Source organism: Pelophylax lessonae (genome assembly GCF_965119305.1).
Source record: "Pelophylax lessonae genome assembly, chromosome: 3".
Classification (NCBI taxonomy): Eukaryota; Metazoa; Chordata; class Amphibia; order Anura; family Ranidae; genus Pelophylax; species Pelophylax lessonae.
In genome coordinates, this window is record NC_138770.1 from 513,184,979 (window position 1) to 513,203,585 (window position 18,607).

The 18,607-nt window shown below is 44.1% G+C and overlaps 1 protein-coding gene across 2 annotated transcripts in view; it reads right to left on the reverse strand.

Annotated features, from left to right (window-relative positions):
* The window catches only part of TTC13 (tetratricopeptide repeat domain 13), a 289,788-nt gene that overhangs the window by 214,866 nt on the left and 56,315 nt on the right, over positions 1–18,607 (reverse strand). For both annotated transcript variants that reach the window (XM_082249950.1, XM_082249949.1), the window contains exon 4: positions 16,111–16,181. In XM_082249950.1, coding sequence (XP_082106076.1) covers positions 16,111–16,181 — 71 coding nt within the window. The remainder of the gene's footprint in view (positions 1–16,110; positions 16,182–18,607) is intronic.

Consider the following 18,607-nt stretch of genomic DNA (forward strand, 5'->3'; position numbering starts at 1 on the left):
AGATAGCCCAACCTTATAGCCGTTCTAGGGCCCGCGTAAAGGAGTCAGATCCAGGTCTTGAATTTGGGTCCGAACCCCATACGATCCAGCGTCTTGTGCATAAAGGCCCAGTCGACCGAATCAAAGGCCTTCTCAAAGTCGATTGAGACCACCACCCGCTGCCCCGACGCCTTCCCAGGAATTTGAAGATGGGTAAACAATCTCTTAATGTTAGTATCCACAGATTTACCCGGCATAAAGCCCGTTTGATCTGGGTCTATCAATGAGTGAATAACCCCAGCCAAACGAGTGGCCAGGACCTTCGTCAGGATTTTAAGGTCCATATTTAAAAGGGCGATAGGGCGGTACGAGGAGCAGTCCAGGGGGTCCTTACCCGGTTTCTGAAGCAGCACCATATAGGCATCCATCATGGAGGGAGGAAGTTCCCCCACCTCCAAACAGTGCTGCAACAGAGAGCTAAGTCTAGGCGCCAAATGTTCCGAATATTGTTTGTAAAAATCAGCAGGGAAACCGTCAGGGCCCGGGGCTTTATGTGGTGGGAAGGCCGCAATGGCCCTTGCCACCTCCAAAGTCGTTATCGGAGCATCCATGAGGGCGCTATCCTCAGCCGACAAGGACGGCAAGTCAACGCTCTCCAGGAGGGCATCCGCGTGCACAGAGTCACTATCCGGTAGCGGGGCATACAGGGTCTCGAAATAGTCAGTAAACGTCTCCAAAATGTCACGAGGATCCGACCTAAGCACACTCCCAGCGGCCCTGATAAGCGGGATATTAACCGGCGGCTGCTGGTCTGGCCAGCAGTGCCAGGAACTTGCCATTCTTATCGCCCTGTGCGAATATAGAAGCCCGTAAATTGTTAGCTTCATTATGAGCAAGATCAGAGACGTGAAGAGAGAGAAGGCGTCTCGCCTCAAGCAATGCAGCATAGCTGGAATCAGACGGCAAAGCCGCGTTCTCCCCCGCACGTCTCCGCTCCTCCTCCTGTAACATCCTCACCTCCTCATTGTGATCTTTCCTAGCGGATTTAATGGCCGATATACACTCTCCCCTCGCCACTGACTTAAATGCCTCCCACACCACCCTCTGATCGACTGAGTCCACATTTTCTGTCCAATACGACTGGATCGACTTTTCAAGGTGGGAAGCGACCTGATCCTGTTGGAGCCAGCCCGCAGCCAGGCGCCAACCCCGCACTCCAGCCCCCAATTGGAGGTTCACTGTCAAGAGTAGCGGGTTGTGATCAGACACTCCCCCGGCCCTGTATTCCGAGGCAGTCAAAAGGGATTGCATTCTGGCAGTACCAAACGCCAGATCAATGCGAGCAGAGGATCGATGAGCGGTGGACAGGTGAGAGTATTCCCTCGAGAGCGGATGCTTCCATCTCCAAAGTTCAGTCAAGCCCACCGTGGAAGCCCAGGCGAGCAGATCCACCGAGGGCGGTCTATTGGGGTTGGAAGTATCCAAGGTAGCATCTAGGATGGCATTAAAGTCACCCATGAACAACACTGGTAAATGCATATATTCAGCCAACCTATCAGTTAAATCATATAGCAGTTGTATCTGAAAAGGTGGAGGCACATAAACAGCGACCAACAGCATGGTAACGGAGTACATATCCAAAAGCACAGCCACATATCTGCCCCCTGGATCAAAGATCACCCGCTGGATCGAACATGGGATATATTTACTAATGAGAATGGAGACCCCTCTAGCATAAGTGGAGTATGTGGCATGAAATGCCCTTTGTATCCACGGCCTACGGAGAGCTAAAATCATGTTCCCATCAAGGTGGGTCTCCTGCAGGAGGATGACATGTGGCTATGCATATATAGTTTAAAACAAAAGTAACAAAATACTATAAATATACATATGAACCCAAGTGTTATATTCTTGTTGAAAAATACTTCCATTCAATGTAACAATAAAAGAATGATAAAATTTGGCATATAAAAATATAAATAGATTAAAAAAAAAAAAAACCACAAGAAATTAATGGGTGAAAAATAGTCTGACCTCATGTGCAAGAGGGAAAGATACCACAACCCATAGCACAAAGGGAACTGAATTGAAATTAGCTCCACCAGGTGCTCCTAAATTCACCCAAGTGTGGGATAAGGGTAATGGCCGCTTACCAAAAGACTGCGGGCTAGCAGCAGTATAGAATCCAGCTCTCAGTTGAAAGATGAAAATCTCCTTCTAATCAAAATCTAATGAATGGGGGGAGGGGCAGCAGCGCTATCCCACAGTACATAGTCTATAATGTAACTCAGGCAGGATTGATGGAAAACCTTGAAAAGTTTATTTATAAAAAATATATAGTGATGATTAAAATATAATAGAATGTGTCCCAAACCAGATCTGTGGCGTTGCTGGGGGTCACAGGATGACCGAGCCGCTGGGTGAGCCTGAACTGTGTAGATGATCACAACAGGGAACCAGGCAGGGGGGAGAAGGATCTTATGTGCCAAAAGCAGACCAGACCAGCCGGTAGGGTGGCGTGGCTTCCTCCCACCCGATAGTGTGGCTGCTCGCACCAAAGCAGTGTAGACGTGCCGCGGAGCCGCCACCCAAAGGTATCCACAGCGGAGGCCGTTACCTGGGTGTAGCGGCCTCCGCTGTGGATACCTCTGGGTGGAGGCTCCGCGGCACGTCTACACTGCTTCGGTGCGAGCAGCCACACTATCGGGTGGGAGGAAGCCACGCCACCCTACCGGCTGGTCCGGTCTGCTTTTGGCACAAAAGATCCTTCTCCCTCCTGCCTGGTTCCCTGTTGTGATCATCTACACAGTTCCGGCTCACCCAGCGGCTCGGTCATCCTGTGACCCCCAGTAACGCCACAGATCTGGTTTGGAACACATTCAAATATATTTTAATCATCACTATATATTTTTTATAAATAAACTTTTCAGGGTTTTCCGTCAAGCCAGCCTGAGTTACATTGTAGACTATGTACCGTGGGCTAGCGCTGCTGCCCCTTCCCCCATTCACTGACTTACTTACTGAATCAGCATTAATTAGCAGCAACACCACACGGTAATTTGACTTTATTCATTCCTGAGAGTGAGAGATATCACAGTTAGCGCTGGAAGTCCCTTTGTTGTTGGATTAATCAAAATCTAGAGCCGAGATACATAGCAGGGCAACTGATACTCTTTGTGGATAATGAGAAACGTATGCAGGGAAAAAAGGGAACCGATAGTGCATTACCTTAATAACAATCACATTTTATTATTAAAAGTTGCACTTACATCCAGGACATGGAATGGAAGCATGAACGATACAGCAAACACAGCCGCCTGCAGTGCGGATCATGTAAAGTGACAAACGCTGCAACTCCGCCAGACGTGTTTCCCCTTCTTACAGGCGTCAACTGAGAATGGAGTGTAGCGCACGCCGTCATTAGCTGAGTATTTATACAGATGAGGAGAAGAACTTCCAGCAGAATGCATAGAACCCCCCTGAGGGTCAGAAAAGACATTGTTTCTGCCCAGATAATTGAAATCTTTTTACATCAAGATCGCCCAATATGATGTCTTATCGTTGCCTGGACCTAGCAAATGATAAATATAAAGGCACCAGAGCAGTCGTGATATAATCTGTATCCTGATCCTACAAAAAACATCCTCTCCAAAAGGAAAACATTTTATATTTAAAACAAATGTCTAAAAAATGAACCCATTAAAAACATTAACCAAAAATTTAAAAGGAAAAAGAAAAGGTGGAAAAATTAATTAACGGAAATTATTACAAATATAAAATTGGCATTTGTATGGGAAAAAAATACTTGTGTATATATATATATATATATATATATATATATATATATATATATATATACATACATACATACATATACACACATACATATACATATATACACACACACACACACACACACACACACACACTACAGACCAAAAGTTTGGACACACCTTCTCATTCAAAGAGTTTTCTTTATTTTCATGACTATGAAAATTCTAGAGTCACACTTCAAGAGGTAGTCACCTGAAATGGTCTTCCAACAGTCTTGAAGGAGTTCCCAGAGATGCTTAGCACTTGTTGGCCCTTTTGCCTTCACTCTGCGGTCCAGCTCACCCCAAACCATCTTGATTGGGTTCAGGTCCAGTGACTGTGGAGGCCAGGTCATCTGGCACAGCACCCCATCACTCTCCTTCTTGGTCAAATATCCCTTACACAGCCTGGAGGTGTGTTTGGGGTCATTGTCCTGTTGAAAAATAAATGAAGGTCCAACTAAACTCAAACCGGATGGAATAGCATGTCGCTTCAAGATGCTGTGGTAGCCATGCTGGTTCAGTATGCCTTCAATTTTGAATAAATCCCCAACAGTGTCACCAGCAAAGCACCCCCACACCTCCTCCTCTATGCTTCACAGTGGGAACCAGGCATGTAGAGTGCATCCGTTCACCTTTTCTGCGTCGCACAAAGACACCGTGTCGAAGATCTCAAATTTGGACTCATCAGACCAAAGCACAGATTTCCACTGGTCTAATGTCCATTCCTTGTGTTCTTTAGCCCAAACAAGTCTCTTCTGCTTGTTGCCTTTCTTTAGCAGTGGTTTCCTAGCATATATTCTACCATGAAGGCCTGATTCACAGTCTCCTCTTAACAGTTGGTTCTAGAGATGTGTCTGCTGCTAGAACTCCGTGTGCCATTGACCTGGTCTCTAATCTGAGCTGCTGTTAACCTGCGATTTCTGAGGCTGGTGACTCGGATGAACTTATCCTCCGCAGCAGAGGTGACTCTTGGTCTTCCTTTCCTGGGGCGGTCGGCATGTTAGCCAGTTTTTTTATAGCGCTTGATGGTTTTTGCGACTGCACTTGGGGACACTTTCAAAGTTTTCCCAATTTTTCGGACTGACTGACCTTAATTTCTTAAAGTAATGATAGCCACTTGTTTTCCTGTACTTAGCTGCTTTTTTCTTGCCATAATACAAATTCTAACAGTCTATTCAGTAGGACTATCAGCTGTGTATCCACCTGACTTCTGCACAACACAACTGATGGTCCCAACCCCATTTATAAGGCAAGAAATCACACTTATTAAACCTGACAGGGCACACCTGTGAAGTGAAAACCATTTCAGGTGACTACCTCTTGAAGTGTGAAACTCTTTGAATGAGAAGGTGTGTCCAAACTTTTGGCCTGTACTATACATATGTATATATATAAAATTTCACACAGAGTAAAAAATGATAAGTCATATCGCTGGAAAAAAAAATTAAAATCTCACTGTAAAAAGGTATATATGCATTAGATCAATTGTCAGTATTCCTAGGAAAATAGAATATGTTTCTTTGCATTCAGTCGAAAAGGTTCTGTACAATTAAAACTATATCAAATACCACATTCATAGAAAACCTTTTGGAGTTTTTATCCAATGTACAAAATCCTCTAGCTTATTTTATATGACATGAACAAAAGACTTTCCCAATTAATATCATCATATACCAATAAAGGCCCATAGTATTATGCCAAATATTCTAAAAAAATATAAACTATATACAAGAACCATAAATGGCAAAATATTCTAATATATGTATACTAACATAAGGGAACTTACACCTAATGGTAATCTTATGGGAATGACTATTGAGTGAAAGAATATAACTGAATAACATCTCATGTATAGGACTAGCTATTAATATGGTTCATTTATGTCCCATTCTACATTTTGGCCCAAGGGCCTATAGCTTTTTAGGTCAATAATCCATTGAATTTCTCTTCTTGAGAAACTTCACTTGAGATTACTCCCTCTCCAGTGTGGAATATATTTTTCAATAGCCATCACTTCTAGAGAGGCTGGATTTTGGCGATAACATTTAGAAATATGTTGGGAGAGGCTATGGCCTACAAAGCCTTTACGGATATTTGAAAGATGTTCACCAACCCTATTGTTGAGAGTATGGACATTTCTCCCCACATATTAGAATCCACATTTACAACTCAAGAGACATACGACTCTTTTTGTATGGCAAAAGATAAAACTTTTAATTGGATACACCTTTCCTGTGACATTAGATTTTGAATGTAAGAGTTTTAATGGTCTTTGTGTTTTGGCAAATATTGCATCTCCTATATGGGTAAAAACCCTTCAGATTCCCGAACATGACTGGTTGTACTGGTTTATCTGTTGGATTGGGGGCAATTGTATCGCTCAAGATAGGGGCTCTCCTAAAGATAATACTAGGCTTGTTAGATAGCAAGGGACCCAGAACTTTATCCCCTTTCAAAACCTTCCAGTGTTTTTGTATTATCTAGTTTATCCACCTATGCTGTCTTGAAAAAGAGGGGATAAAGGCTGTTTCATAATTGGAAAAATTCTCCTTCCTCTGCTTAGGGCCAATAGGCCCTTACGTTTAATTCCTGCAATATTCACTTTATCCTGTTCTAAAGTGGAATTGTTATATCCTTTTTTTGTAAAAACCTCTCCTTAAGACTCCCCGCCGGTGTCTCAAAGGTTTCAATATCAGTACAATTCTGAAGGATTCTTCTAAATTGACCTTTCAGAATGGCTTTTAGCCACAAAGGATGATGACAGTTATGCATGGAAATGAAGCCATTTCTGTCTGGGGGCTTAAAATAGGTTTTAGTTGAAAAACGATTCCCATCTTTGGAGATAACCAAATCCAAAAAGTTGATGGATTCACTACTCCAATTAGAGGTGAATTTAAATTCCCAATCATTGGCCGTGAGCCCCATCATAAAATGTTATGTGAGCTCTCATCCTCCCGCCACAGAAAGAGGGCATCATCAATATAGCATCTCCAGAAATGGAGATTGGGGTCATTTTGTGAAAAAAAAAACAAGATTTTTGCAAGAACTTACCGTAAAATCTGTTTATCTTATGTCCATTGACAGGCGCAGCCTCATCTTCATGAGCTGTGTGTTATGCTGCCACCTGCAGTAGTAGTCTAGGCAGTATGTTAGTACAAAGTTTTAGCATATACAGGCCCACTGGGCTTTCCCTCCAGACATAACCCCCTGAGACACAGCCCAGCACATCGGTTTAGTTGCAAGCAGTGAAGACACAAACACCAACCCCATCAGAGGGGCGGGTGCTGCGTCTGTCAATGGACATCAGAGAAACATATTTTACATTAAGTTCTTACAAAATCGTGTTTTCTCTATCGTCCATTGACAGACGCAGCCTCATCTTCATGAGCTGTGTGGGACCTCCCAAAGCAGTATAGGCATGAGGGGTGGGAAAAACGCAACCAGAAAGTAACGTTAACTCCAAAGGCTAAATGTAGCCAACCGGGTAACAGAAGGCTCAACCAAAACATGAGCTCAGCAAGGTAAAAGAACCCTAAGAGAATAAGAAAAAAAAAACTTGCCCTTTATGAAAACAGCAGCCTGCAAAATCTTGCAGCCAAAAGAGGCATCCAAAGAAGCCAATAAATCCACCTTGTAAAATTTGGTAAAAGGTGTGCACAGACGACAAAGTCACTACCTTACAAACTTGTACCACCGAGGCCTGATGGCGAAAAGTCCAAGAAGCACCCTAGTAGAATGAGCCTTCACAGGGAAAGGAGGAATCTGACCCTCGAGTGAATAAGCCTGAACAACCGTCTGCCTGATCCATCTCGAAATGGTCACAGCGGACGCAGCCAAACCTTTGCGAGGACCGTCCGTAAGGACAAAGTCATATTTCCTAAAGGACTCAGTAACCATCAGATAAACCCTTTTCGCCAGAACCACATCCAGAGAGTGCAAGACAATCTCCCTGGGATGTTGAGGCTTAGGACATAAAAGGAAGGGAACACGATGTCTTCATTAATATGAAAATCCGTCACCACCTTAGGAAGAAAGGACGGTTTTGGCCGGAGGACTACTTTATCCCTGTGGATCACAAAATAAGGCTAACGACAGGATAGCGCCGCCAATTCAGAAACTATGCGAGCAGAAGTTATAGCCACCAGGAAGGCAAACTTCTGTGACAAGGAAGAACAGAGAAAACCAGATTGAGACGGTAGTGGGGATCTCCTCGGAGGAGCCAGATGACGCACCCCCTGAATGAAAGTGCGAATCAGGCTATAAGTAGCCAATGAACGTTTGAAGTAAATAGCCAAGGCCGACACCTGGCCCTTAATAGTTCTCAACGCCAAGCGCTGCTCAATCCCTTTTTGTAAAAAGGCCAAAACCCTAGCTACATAAAACAAGTGAGGGTGCAGTTGCAGCGATTCACCAAGAAACGTACGATTTCCACATACGATGATAGATCTTCCTGGAAGTCAACTTCCTGGCCTTCAAAAGAGTCAGAATCACCGAGTCAGAAAGACCTCTAGCCTTTTAAACACCTTGCTTTCAACAGCCAGGTCGTTAAAGCCAGCGACCGTAAAGCAGGATGGAAGATCGGTCCTTGAGATAGTAGTTCTTCCCGCAGAGGAAAACGCCATGGAGGATCCAAAACCATCTTTACCAGCTGTGCGTACCAAGACCACCGGGGCCAGTCTGGTGCCACCAGAATGACCGGAATGCCTTCCATCGCCCCCTGGCGAAGAAACCGCGGCAGTACGAGTGGAGGATAGGCATAAATCAGCTGATACTGGCTCCAAGGTGCCACCAGAGCGTCTGGCGTCGGCCAGAGGATCCGGAGACCTGGCCACAAACTGCTGAACTTTCCTGTTGAGGCAGGACGCAAACAGATCCACTTCCGGGGTCCCCCACTGGACACATAGGAGATAAAACACCTCCGGATGAAGGGACCATTCCCCTTGATCCAACACCTGACGACTCAGGTAATCTGCCTGACAATTCTCCACACCCGGAACGTGGACTGCGGAAAGAGCCGGAACACTGGCTTACGCCCAAATCAGAATCTAGAACCATCTACTTTGGATGCCAGAGCACTCTTGGTGCCCCCTTGATGATTGATGTAAGCCACGGTCGTGGCATTGTCCGACTGAATCTGAACCGGAGAGCCACGTAGCAGACTCGTCCAGTGAAGCAGGCAGAGCTTGGTCGCTCTCAGCTCCAGAATATTGATTGGGCACAGAACTTCCCCAGCACTCCACCTCAGCCTGACAGGCTGGCCTCCATAGTGACCCCCGTCCAAAACACCGCCAGGAAGGACTTGCCTCGGCACAGGAGACCGGAGTCACCAAGAAAGAGTTGCCTTTGTAAGATGCCTTAAGGGAATCTTCTGGACCAACGACTGAGGAGCTCTGTTCCATTTCGTCAGAATCTCCTTTTGCAAGGGTCTCGAATGAGACTGAGAAAATGGGAGTGCTTCGAAGGTCGACGCCATCAGACCCAGGGCCCGCATGCAAGCCCGAAAGGAGGACTGATCGGTCTCCATCAGCAACCTGATTGCTTTTTGCAGCTTCTGAAGTTTATCCAGGGGAAGAAAAACCCTCGCCAGAGTCGAGAGTCAGCCCCAGATAAGTCACCCGTAGTGAAAGCATCAGAGCAGATTTTTTTAAATTGATCGTTGTGACGGTATGCACCATCACTGAGACTGAAAAAACTATGTGACAGATAAATTGATGGTTTGGACTGCTTCAGTTGGTCAGACTTGTAACAGATGCATGTCATCAGCTCAAATACCTGTTTTCCACGCATTGTAAATTATGCCGATTTGCTCACCTATTGTTTACGGTGGGTTCTCAGTATTTACACTATGATATGTGTATTCTATCTTGCTTTAGCTTTGGTGCCAGCAGTCTGGTCTTCCAGGCTGGCTTAAGTGTACTGAGCTAATAAGCATGTTAATTGGGATTGGGAGTCATCTATACCTCGTTATCTAACCAGTGTGTGATGTTTTGGGTAAATAATCATGTAGTGACTGACCTACTTCTAAAGTGTATAAAAGTCTGTTCATTGTTCAATAAAGGAGTTAGTTGTTTCAAGTATACAAACTAAGTGTCAGGCTAGCTTTGTATGACTGCGGCTGGGATTTGATATCTATGTTCATGACTGAGAGGAAGCCGTATACTGACGGAAGACCACAAGTACAGTGTGGGTCATCGGATTCCGTTACAATCGTCTACCTGATTTCCTGAAGGGTCTGAATTGTGATAGAGACATTGCCCAGCACATCTGAGCACATCTGAGTGGGAGTCTGCTCGCAACAGGAGATCGTCCAGATATCCCACAATCAAAATATCTCGCTGAGGTAACAAGGCCAGCACTGGGGCCAGGACCTTGGTAAATACTTTGGGAGCCGAGGCGAGAGCAAAAGGGTAACGCCACAAATTGAAAGTGCTCCTCTGCCACCGCAAAGTGGAGGAATCACTGGTGTCCCTCGAAAATGGGGATGTGGAGATACGCATCTTTGAGATCGATGGAGGCCAGAAAATCCCTGATTCAATGATGCCACCACTGACCGAATGGACTCCCTTCAAAACTGCTGCACAAAGCGGTCCAGAGATTTGAGGTCCAGAATTGGGCACACCTTGCCCTCTTTCCTGAGTCTGTGAAGCAGGTCCTTCCTGCGGAGGAATCGGCACAATCACCCCTTGAGCCAGGAGATCTTGCACAGCCTCCCACAGATCCTTCAAACGCCCTGGAGACAGGACAAGATTTGACTGAAAAAACCTGTCCCCTGGCCGGGACCAAAATTCGAACTTGTACCCGGAACAAATCAGTTCGCAAACATATTCGTCCTGAATGAAGGAAGTCCAGGGTTCCCGAAAGAAGCACAGGCATCCCCCTACCCCTGAACCAGGTGAGGGCGACCCTTAATGCTGAAGAGGACTTGTCAGCAGCACCTGACTGACCAGCCTTGGGTTTGCCCCAATGCTTTTTAGCCCCTCCAGAAGCTCTGAACGGCTTACCTTTTTCTTGTGCCCCAGAGACACGAAAAAATGCTTAATAGCAGTAAAAAAAGGACCCCGCTTAGTATGGAGAGTCTTACCCTTGGAGGATTGAGGAAGAAGAGTACTCTTCCCACCAGTCAAGCCCTTAATCAACTCATCCAATGAGTCGCGAAACAAACGCTCTCCCAGAAAAGGGAGGTCAGCTAGGGCCTTCTTAGAAGCTTGGTCAGCAGACTAGCTCTTCAGCCAAACCATGCATCGTAAGGCAATGCCCACGGCCGAGACACTGGCCACAAGGGGAGCCGCATCCATAGACGCATCACACAGGAACACCAGAGCCTAGATCACCTGGTCTAACAGTTCTAGCTGTTCTGGAGGAACAGTCTCGGGGTCCAAAGGCTAACCCATTCCGTCACCTTCTATGAGACTAAAACAGACACAAACACAAAATGGAACCCGCCAACACGTGAATATGGTGGGAAAGGGATTCCACCAGCCTGTCCACCGGGTTCGTAAAGACCGGGTAATCTTCCACAGGCACAAGGGTAGATTTGTTTAATCTGGAGACAGGATGGTCCACTTTAGGTGGCAGTGTCCAATGGTTGGAAACCTTTTGAGCAAAAGGATACCGGCATTTAAAGCGTTTTGGCACAACTAACACGTGCTTAACGTGCCGCCATTGGTCATTCACAATATCGTGAAAAAAGTGTCAGGACCAGGGAAAACCTTGCCAGTTTTCTGAGACTTCTGGGAGCTGAAAGCCACCCGCGTCCCAGCCAAAATAATCAGGGCTTCTACGAAAGCACGTTCCTGCGCTGCAGCTGAAGACAGGTCCTCTTCACCATCTGACTGCGAGGACAGTGACCCCTCAGGTAGGGGAGCGCCCGGGGAAACCACTTCAGCCTCTGAATAAGAAGACACCTCAATAGATGGGGAAGGCAGCGGCCGTTTATGGCTATCAACCTTTTTCATGACTAAATCAACTTTAGACGCCAGGCTTACCAGAGCTGCTGAAATCGCGGCCAGCGACTGCGATCTGGACTGTCCGGAGTCACACAGAGTGGGTCTGAGGGTGATATCACAGTTTGGGACTCCATAGTGCAATTTGCAAAAACGCTTTTGGTGGTGGGTGCCGATCGCGGCACCCACCAACAAACACAGCGGTCTGCAGGGAAACCCATTAAACCAACCTGACAGCAGAATGTGCAAGGATATGTCCGCAGGGACCCCAAAGTACCGTACCACCTCAGACAAACCATCCTGATCACTCATGGAGAGAAAGACAGGAAGCGACCTCAGTCAGAAGCAGGAAGCAAATGCACAGGAAGTGATGTCACCTGAGGAAAGGTCACGCTGCTCAGTAGAGCACAAAAGCTACATAAAAATGGTTGCCCATACAGATCAATAGGAAACGCAGGGAAAATGGCTGCCCCATACAAGTCTTTGGGGAGGAAAAAAAAAAATCACATTGCCCACACTTAAGATGGCGGCACCCACCGACACATGGAGGCCTCAGGAACCACAACTGGAACCAGCAAGCCCAAGGTACCACTTCACCCCCCCCCTCCCAAACCCCCAGGGCGCCAGGCGCTCCACACACACAGCCACTGTAGGGACAGGGAAGGGGGGAGGATAGGCCACACAGACCAAGCACCGGGCAGGCCAGGGAGATCTTTTGGGAGGCAGAAATCCCAATATCCCCAGGAGAGGGCCCACATCCCCCCAAGGCCAGAAAGGGCAAAGGGGAACACATTTACTCACCATAACATGGATCGGGTGGGCTCCGCTCCAGGCAGACTGCCTCCCACCCGAAGTGGGAGTGCTGCCAGCCAAGGGGTACGCTGCGACTCAGGGAGTTCCAGGTTTTTGCGTCCTGGCGAGGCATCCGCTCGCAGGCTCGTCCCCATACGGAAAAGGAACACTGTTGTGGCTAGGCCTAGGTCGCTCATAGGCCCAGCTGGGGGGGACCATAAGGATCTAGATTATCCAGTGCGAAGCCGGCATTGTTGCTTATTAGATCACCAGGAAAAATCTTCCCTGAACACTAGCTAGCAAGTGAGTAAAGAGAAATAAAAGAAAATATTCCAAAAAGAATAAAAAACAGTCCCAGTAGGAGACCTAGGTCCTACTCCTTCTATAGGCAGAAACAAACTGATGTGCTGTGTCTGTGGGGGTTATGTCTGGAGGGACAGCCCCATGGGCGTGTATATGCTAAAACTTTGTACTAACGTACTGCCTAGACTACTCCTGCAGATGGCAGCATAAAACATAGCTCATGAAGATGAGGCTGCGTCTGTCAATGGACGATAAAGAAATAGTCTCCTTTTCCCAAGAAGCCATAAAAAAAATTGGCCCCCGGGGAGACCTATAGTAAGCAGTATAGATTTGTTAACGACACGTATAGGGAAATATGTTGATTTTTTTTCCTTCAGCTTTTAGTGACAGGAACTCCTGCCTTTCTTAAAGACACAACACAGTGTATAAATGAACTGTCACAAATCAAGATAGAGGGAGAGATCTTATTAGTTATGGCCTAGGTTTCCTCCCTTTACACAGTCATTCCACAATCCGGAAGATATGAAGCAGTTCATGCCCATTTGGAATTGAATAAAAAGATTCATCCTAAACAACAAAATGTTCATTTCAGAATTATTAAAATTTGGGATGGAACATAACTATTTTTGTTATGGGGGAGATTTTTATCTCCAAAAAACTGGCGTGGCTATGGGAGCCAAATTTTCTCCCAGCCTCGCAAATTTGTTTATGGCATCCTGGGAAAACTAAACTATTTTTTCACAAAATGACCCCAATCTCTATTTCTAGAGACGCTATATTAATGATGCCCTCTTTCTGTGGAGCTCACTCCACAATTTTAAGATGGAGCTCACGGCCAATGAATGGGGAATTAAATTCACCTATAATTGGAGTAGGGAATGCATCAAATTTTTGGATTTGGTTATCTCCAGAAATGGGAATGGTTTTTCATCTAAAACTTATTTTAAGCCCACAGACAGAAATGGCTTCATTCCCCTGGATAGCTGTCATCATCCTATGTGGCTAAAAGCCATTCCAAAAGGTCAATTTAGAAGAATCCATCGGAATTGTACTGATATTGAAACCTTTGAGACATAGGCGGGGATTCTTAAGGAGAGGTTTTTACAAAAAGGATAACAATTCCACTTTAGAACATGATAAAGCCAATATTGCAGGAATGGAGCATAAGGACCTATTGGCCCCAAGCAAGAGGAAGGAGGAGAAATTTTCCAATTATGAAACAGCCATTATCCCTTCTTTTTCAAGACAGCATAGGTGGATAAACCCAGTAATACAAAAACACTGGAAGGTTTTGAAAGGGGATAAAGTTCTGGGTCCCTTGCTACCCAACAAGCCTAGTATTATCTTTAGGAGAGCCCCTATCTTGAGAGATATAATTGCCCCCAATCCAACAGATAAACCAGTACAACCAGTTGTAAACGTGGATTCCAACATGTAGGGAGAACTGTCCGTACTCTCAACATAAGGGTTGGTGAACATCTTTCAAATATCCATAAAGGCTTTGTAGGCCATAGCCTCTCCCAACAATTTCCTAAATGTCATCACAAAAATCCAACCTCTCTAGAAGTGATGGCTATAAAAAAAATATAATCCACACTGGATAGGGAGTTCTCATGAGATGTTATACATGAGATGTTAATCAGTTATATATTCTTTCACTCAGTAGTCATTCCCATAAGAGGACCATTAGTTATAAAAAGTTCCCTTAGTATGTTAATTAGTAATGCCAATTTTGTATTTATAATAATTGTCAGTAATTCATTTTTCCACCTTTCATTTTAGCTGTTTTTAAATGGGTTAATTTTGGACGCATTTTAGACATTTGTTTTAAATATAAAAATTTTTCCTTTGGTGAGAATGTTTTTTGTAAGATCGGCTTTTTTTTTTAAAGTTTTCAGGATACATATTATATCACGACTGCTCTGGTGCCTTTATTTTTATAATTTGCTAGGTCCAGGCAATGATAAGACATCAGATTGGGCGATTTTGATGTAAAAGATTTCAATTATCTGGGCAGAATCAGTGTCTTTTCTGACCCCCGGGGGGGTTCTTTGCACTCTGCCGGAAGTTCTTCTCCTCATTTGTATAAGTATTCAGCTAGTGACGGTGCGCGCTACACTCCATTCTCGGTTGACGCCTGTAAGAAGGGGAAATGCATCGGACGGAGTATCCACGCTCATCACTTTACACAGTCCGCACTGCAGACGGCCGTGTTTGCTGTATCGTGTATGGTTCATGCTTCTATTCCATGTCCTGGATGCAAGTGTAACTTTTAATAATAAAATGTGATTGTTATTAAGGTAATGCACTATCGGTTCCCTTTTTTCCCTGCTTACGTTTCTCATTATCCACGGAGAGTATCAGTTGCCCTGCTATGTATCTCGGCTTTGGATTTTGATTAGAGGGGGATTTTCATCTTGCACCCGAGAGCTGGATTCTATACTGCTGCTAGCCTGCAGCCTTTTGGTAAGCGGCCATTACCTTATCCCACACTTGGGTGGATTTAGGAGCATCTGGAGGAGGGAATTTCAATTCAGTTCACTCTGTGCCATGGGTTATGGTGTATTTCTCTCTTGCACATGGGATTGGACTATTTTTCACCATTAAATTCTTGTTTTTTTTCAAAATACACTATTTATATATCAAATGTTATCAATTTTTTATTGTTGCATTGATTGGAAGTATTTTTCAACAACAATATAATACTTAGGTTCATATGTAGGTTTAAAGTATTTTGTTACTTTGTTTCAAACTATATATGCATGTTTATTGATTTATTGCATCACATGCACATTTTTGGATAGGGCACTTTCTATTCACTTCTACTGTAATAGGGGCTTATTGCTTCTGTATCACTTCTATTCAAAATAAATAGAAAGAAAATGTAGGTACCCAGCTAGGCAAATGCTGTCACAACTGGATTAGGGCAAAAAAGAGATCGCTCTCTTTGGCTCTAAATCAGCAATAAGCATGACAGAGATACAAACTCTGTCCCAATTCAAAAACAAATGGTTTGGCTAGAATTCTACTTTAAAAAAGGTCAAGTATCAGTCTAGACTCAAGAGGAAAGTAAAATATATGTTAAAAAAAAAAAAACATGCTACATCTCCCCAAGCAGCAAGGAGTGACATTCAGTAGTACCTAGAAAACTGACAGCTGCTGCATTGCTCATGCTGCTAATTATATGGTGAACAGAGGCAGAAATATATTAAAAGTCATTAAAACAGTATAAAAACAGACTAATGTGCAGAGACTGGTAAATAAATAACTCGGGTTACCTGAAGCATTGATGAGAAATGTTTAATTGCTTCATCATGCAGGCCACTCCCTATTAACACGTATCCTATAGCTTGAATATAAAGGAGTGAATACATGCAATTAGTCACTTACATGAAAACCAACTTCAATTATAAAATGCAAGCACAGAAAAAAAGTAGCCATGGACACTTTACATACTTTTTTGGAATGTAACTTTGATAAGTACCTTAAAATACAGGTTATACTATTTTAGTTTTTTAATAAATGCATCCATTAACCACTTTAACTCCAGCCACTGTGCTGCTACTGCGGCACAGTGGCTCGTTCCCGTCCAGCGACGTAGACCTACGTCGCTGGACTCCTCCCCCTGTAGGTGGCGCTTGCGCGCCGCCTGAGGCGCGCTCCCGCTGTTTTCATTCACAGCGGGAGTCGGGCCAGGGGAGGAGCAGCGGCGATCGCCGCCGCTCTTCCCCGATCGTCGGGGAATCGAGTGAGGAGATCCGCCCGCCTGTGTAAACAGAGCGGGCGGATTTCCTAAGTGACAGGGACTGACAGATCGGAGTGTTCAGCATAGCTGAACATCCGATCTGTCCTTCTGTCACTCAGTCACCTCCCCCCCCACACGTCTGTAAGCACCAGGCATACATTAACCCCTCCCTTTCCAATATAAATTAACCCCTTCACTGCCAGTGTCATTTTTACAGTAACAGTGCATATTTATAGCACTGATTACTGCAGTAATGTCACTGGTACCCCCAAAAGTGTCAAAAATGTCAGTCAAGGGTCCGATCTGTCCGCTGCAATGTCGCAGTCCCGCAAAAAAAAAAAATAAATCGCAGATCGCCGCCATTACGCGTTAAAAAAAAAAACACCAAAAATGACAGAAATCTTGTTACGCAATAACTTTTGCGCAAACCAATCAAAATACGCTTATTGTGATTTTTTTTACCAAACATAGGTAGCAGAAAACAAATTGGCCAAAAATTTAAAAAAAATTTGATTTTTACATTTTTTTGGGGGGGAATTTCATATAAAAAAAATGTTAAAAATATTGTTATTTTTTCAAAATAAAACGCTCTTTTTTTGTTTATAGCGCAAAAAGTAAAAAGCGCACAGGTGATCAAATACCACCAAAAGAAAGCTCGGTTTGTAGGAAAAAAAGGACGTAAATTTCGTTTGGGTACGTCATCGCACGACCGCGCAATTGTCAGTTAAAGTCGCACAGCGCCGAATCGCAAAAAGTGGCCTGGACGTAAGACAGCAAAATACTCCGGTGGTAAAGTGGTTAATTGTCATCATGGATACCTTAAAGCAAAAACTGATCATTTTAAAAATCTGTCCAGATGTTCACAGTCTTATCCAGATGTTCACAGTGACAGCCACTCTCGATCTGACAGTTTAAACCAGGGCTCCAGCCAAAAGCAATAAGATAAATGAAGAGCCTGTAAAAGGATAAAATAAGACTAGCTTTTTCTACTTCAATCCAGTTTTCCCCACTTCTTCTAAACCCAGGTAATCCTGGACTGACCCCAGCCTGAGACTGGACAGCGAAATAAGAAACAGCAGATCATCAATCTGTCGCTCAGCTTTCTCTACCTATTAGCATTCTTCTTATCAGCAGATTAATTTATTGGCTCATTATGCTGCTGCTGCTGCCTATTCTCACTCTCCAGGCCTGCAATACTGCTTAAAATCGGGTGCCAACACTACTTGAAATTTAAAAAACTAAATTTAATCTACACCCAAAAACCTTTTTAGAGAAGGATTAGAACTCCTGTCAGGTTTTATTGCAGTTGGAGAAAAACAGATAATTGTGTACTGCAGCTCTTGGGGCAAGGTATTTTGTCCACTTTAAAAAAAAAAAAAGCTTACCATCAGCTAGGTATATATTTAGTATTGTTTCATTAACAAAGCAGAGTAAAAGTTTTGGATGGACTTACTATTGGATCATTCTATTTTGAACCTATACAAAGTTTTTTTTTTTTTTTTTTTTTAATATATATAAAATTCTAGTTTCCTCATCTCCAAAGGGGATATATACCGACCTACATGTCTTTTACAGCCCAAGAACACAGTGGTACTAGAGTTTTTTGTGCCAAAACATAGCCCTGTGGCGACTCATGCTCTCACCATCCTGCACATTTAGCATTATCTCCTGGTAAATGTGGTCCCATTCCATGTAAATGCACTAGACTTAACGCTAGTGCTTATGGCCTCTTTATGGATGCCATTTATTTCAATACTTTTCTTTGTATTTGTATGTTTACGCATTGACTGTGTACCCAATCGGTTTGCTATGGTTGCCTGCCTTGGGTAACAGCTGTTTACTGTGTCCCCATAAAGAATGAATAAAAATGAAAAAAAAAAAAAACATGTATAAATATATATAGCCCTGCCAGCAAAACATTTTGTTAGGTGTGTTAGTATGTGAATCAACTTGACATCAGATATCAAAAAAGAGAGGCTTTTCTACAGGTGCTTGCTGTATACAGTATGTGAAAATGTGACCAAGCAAAA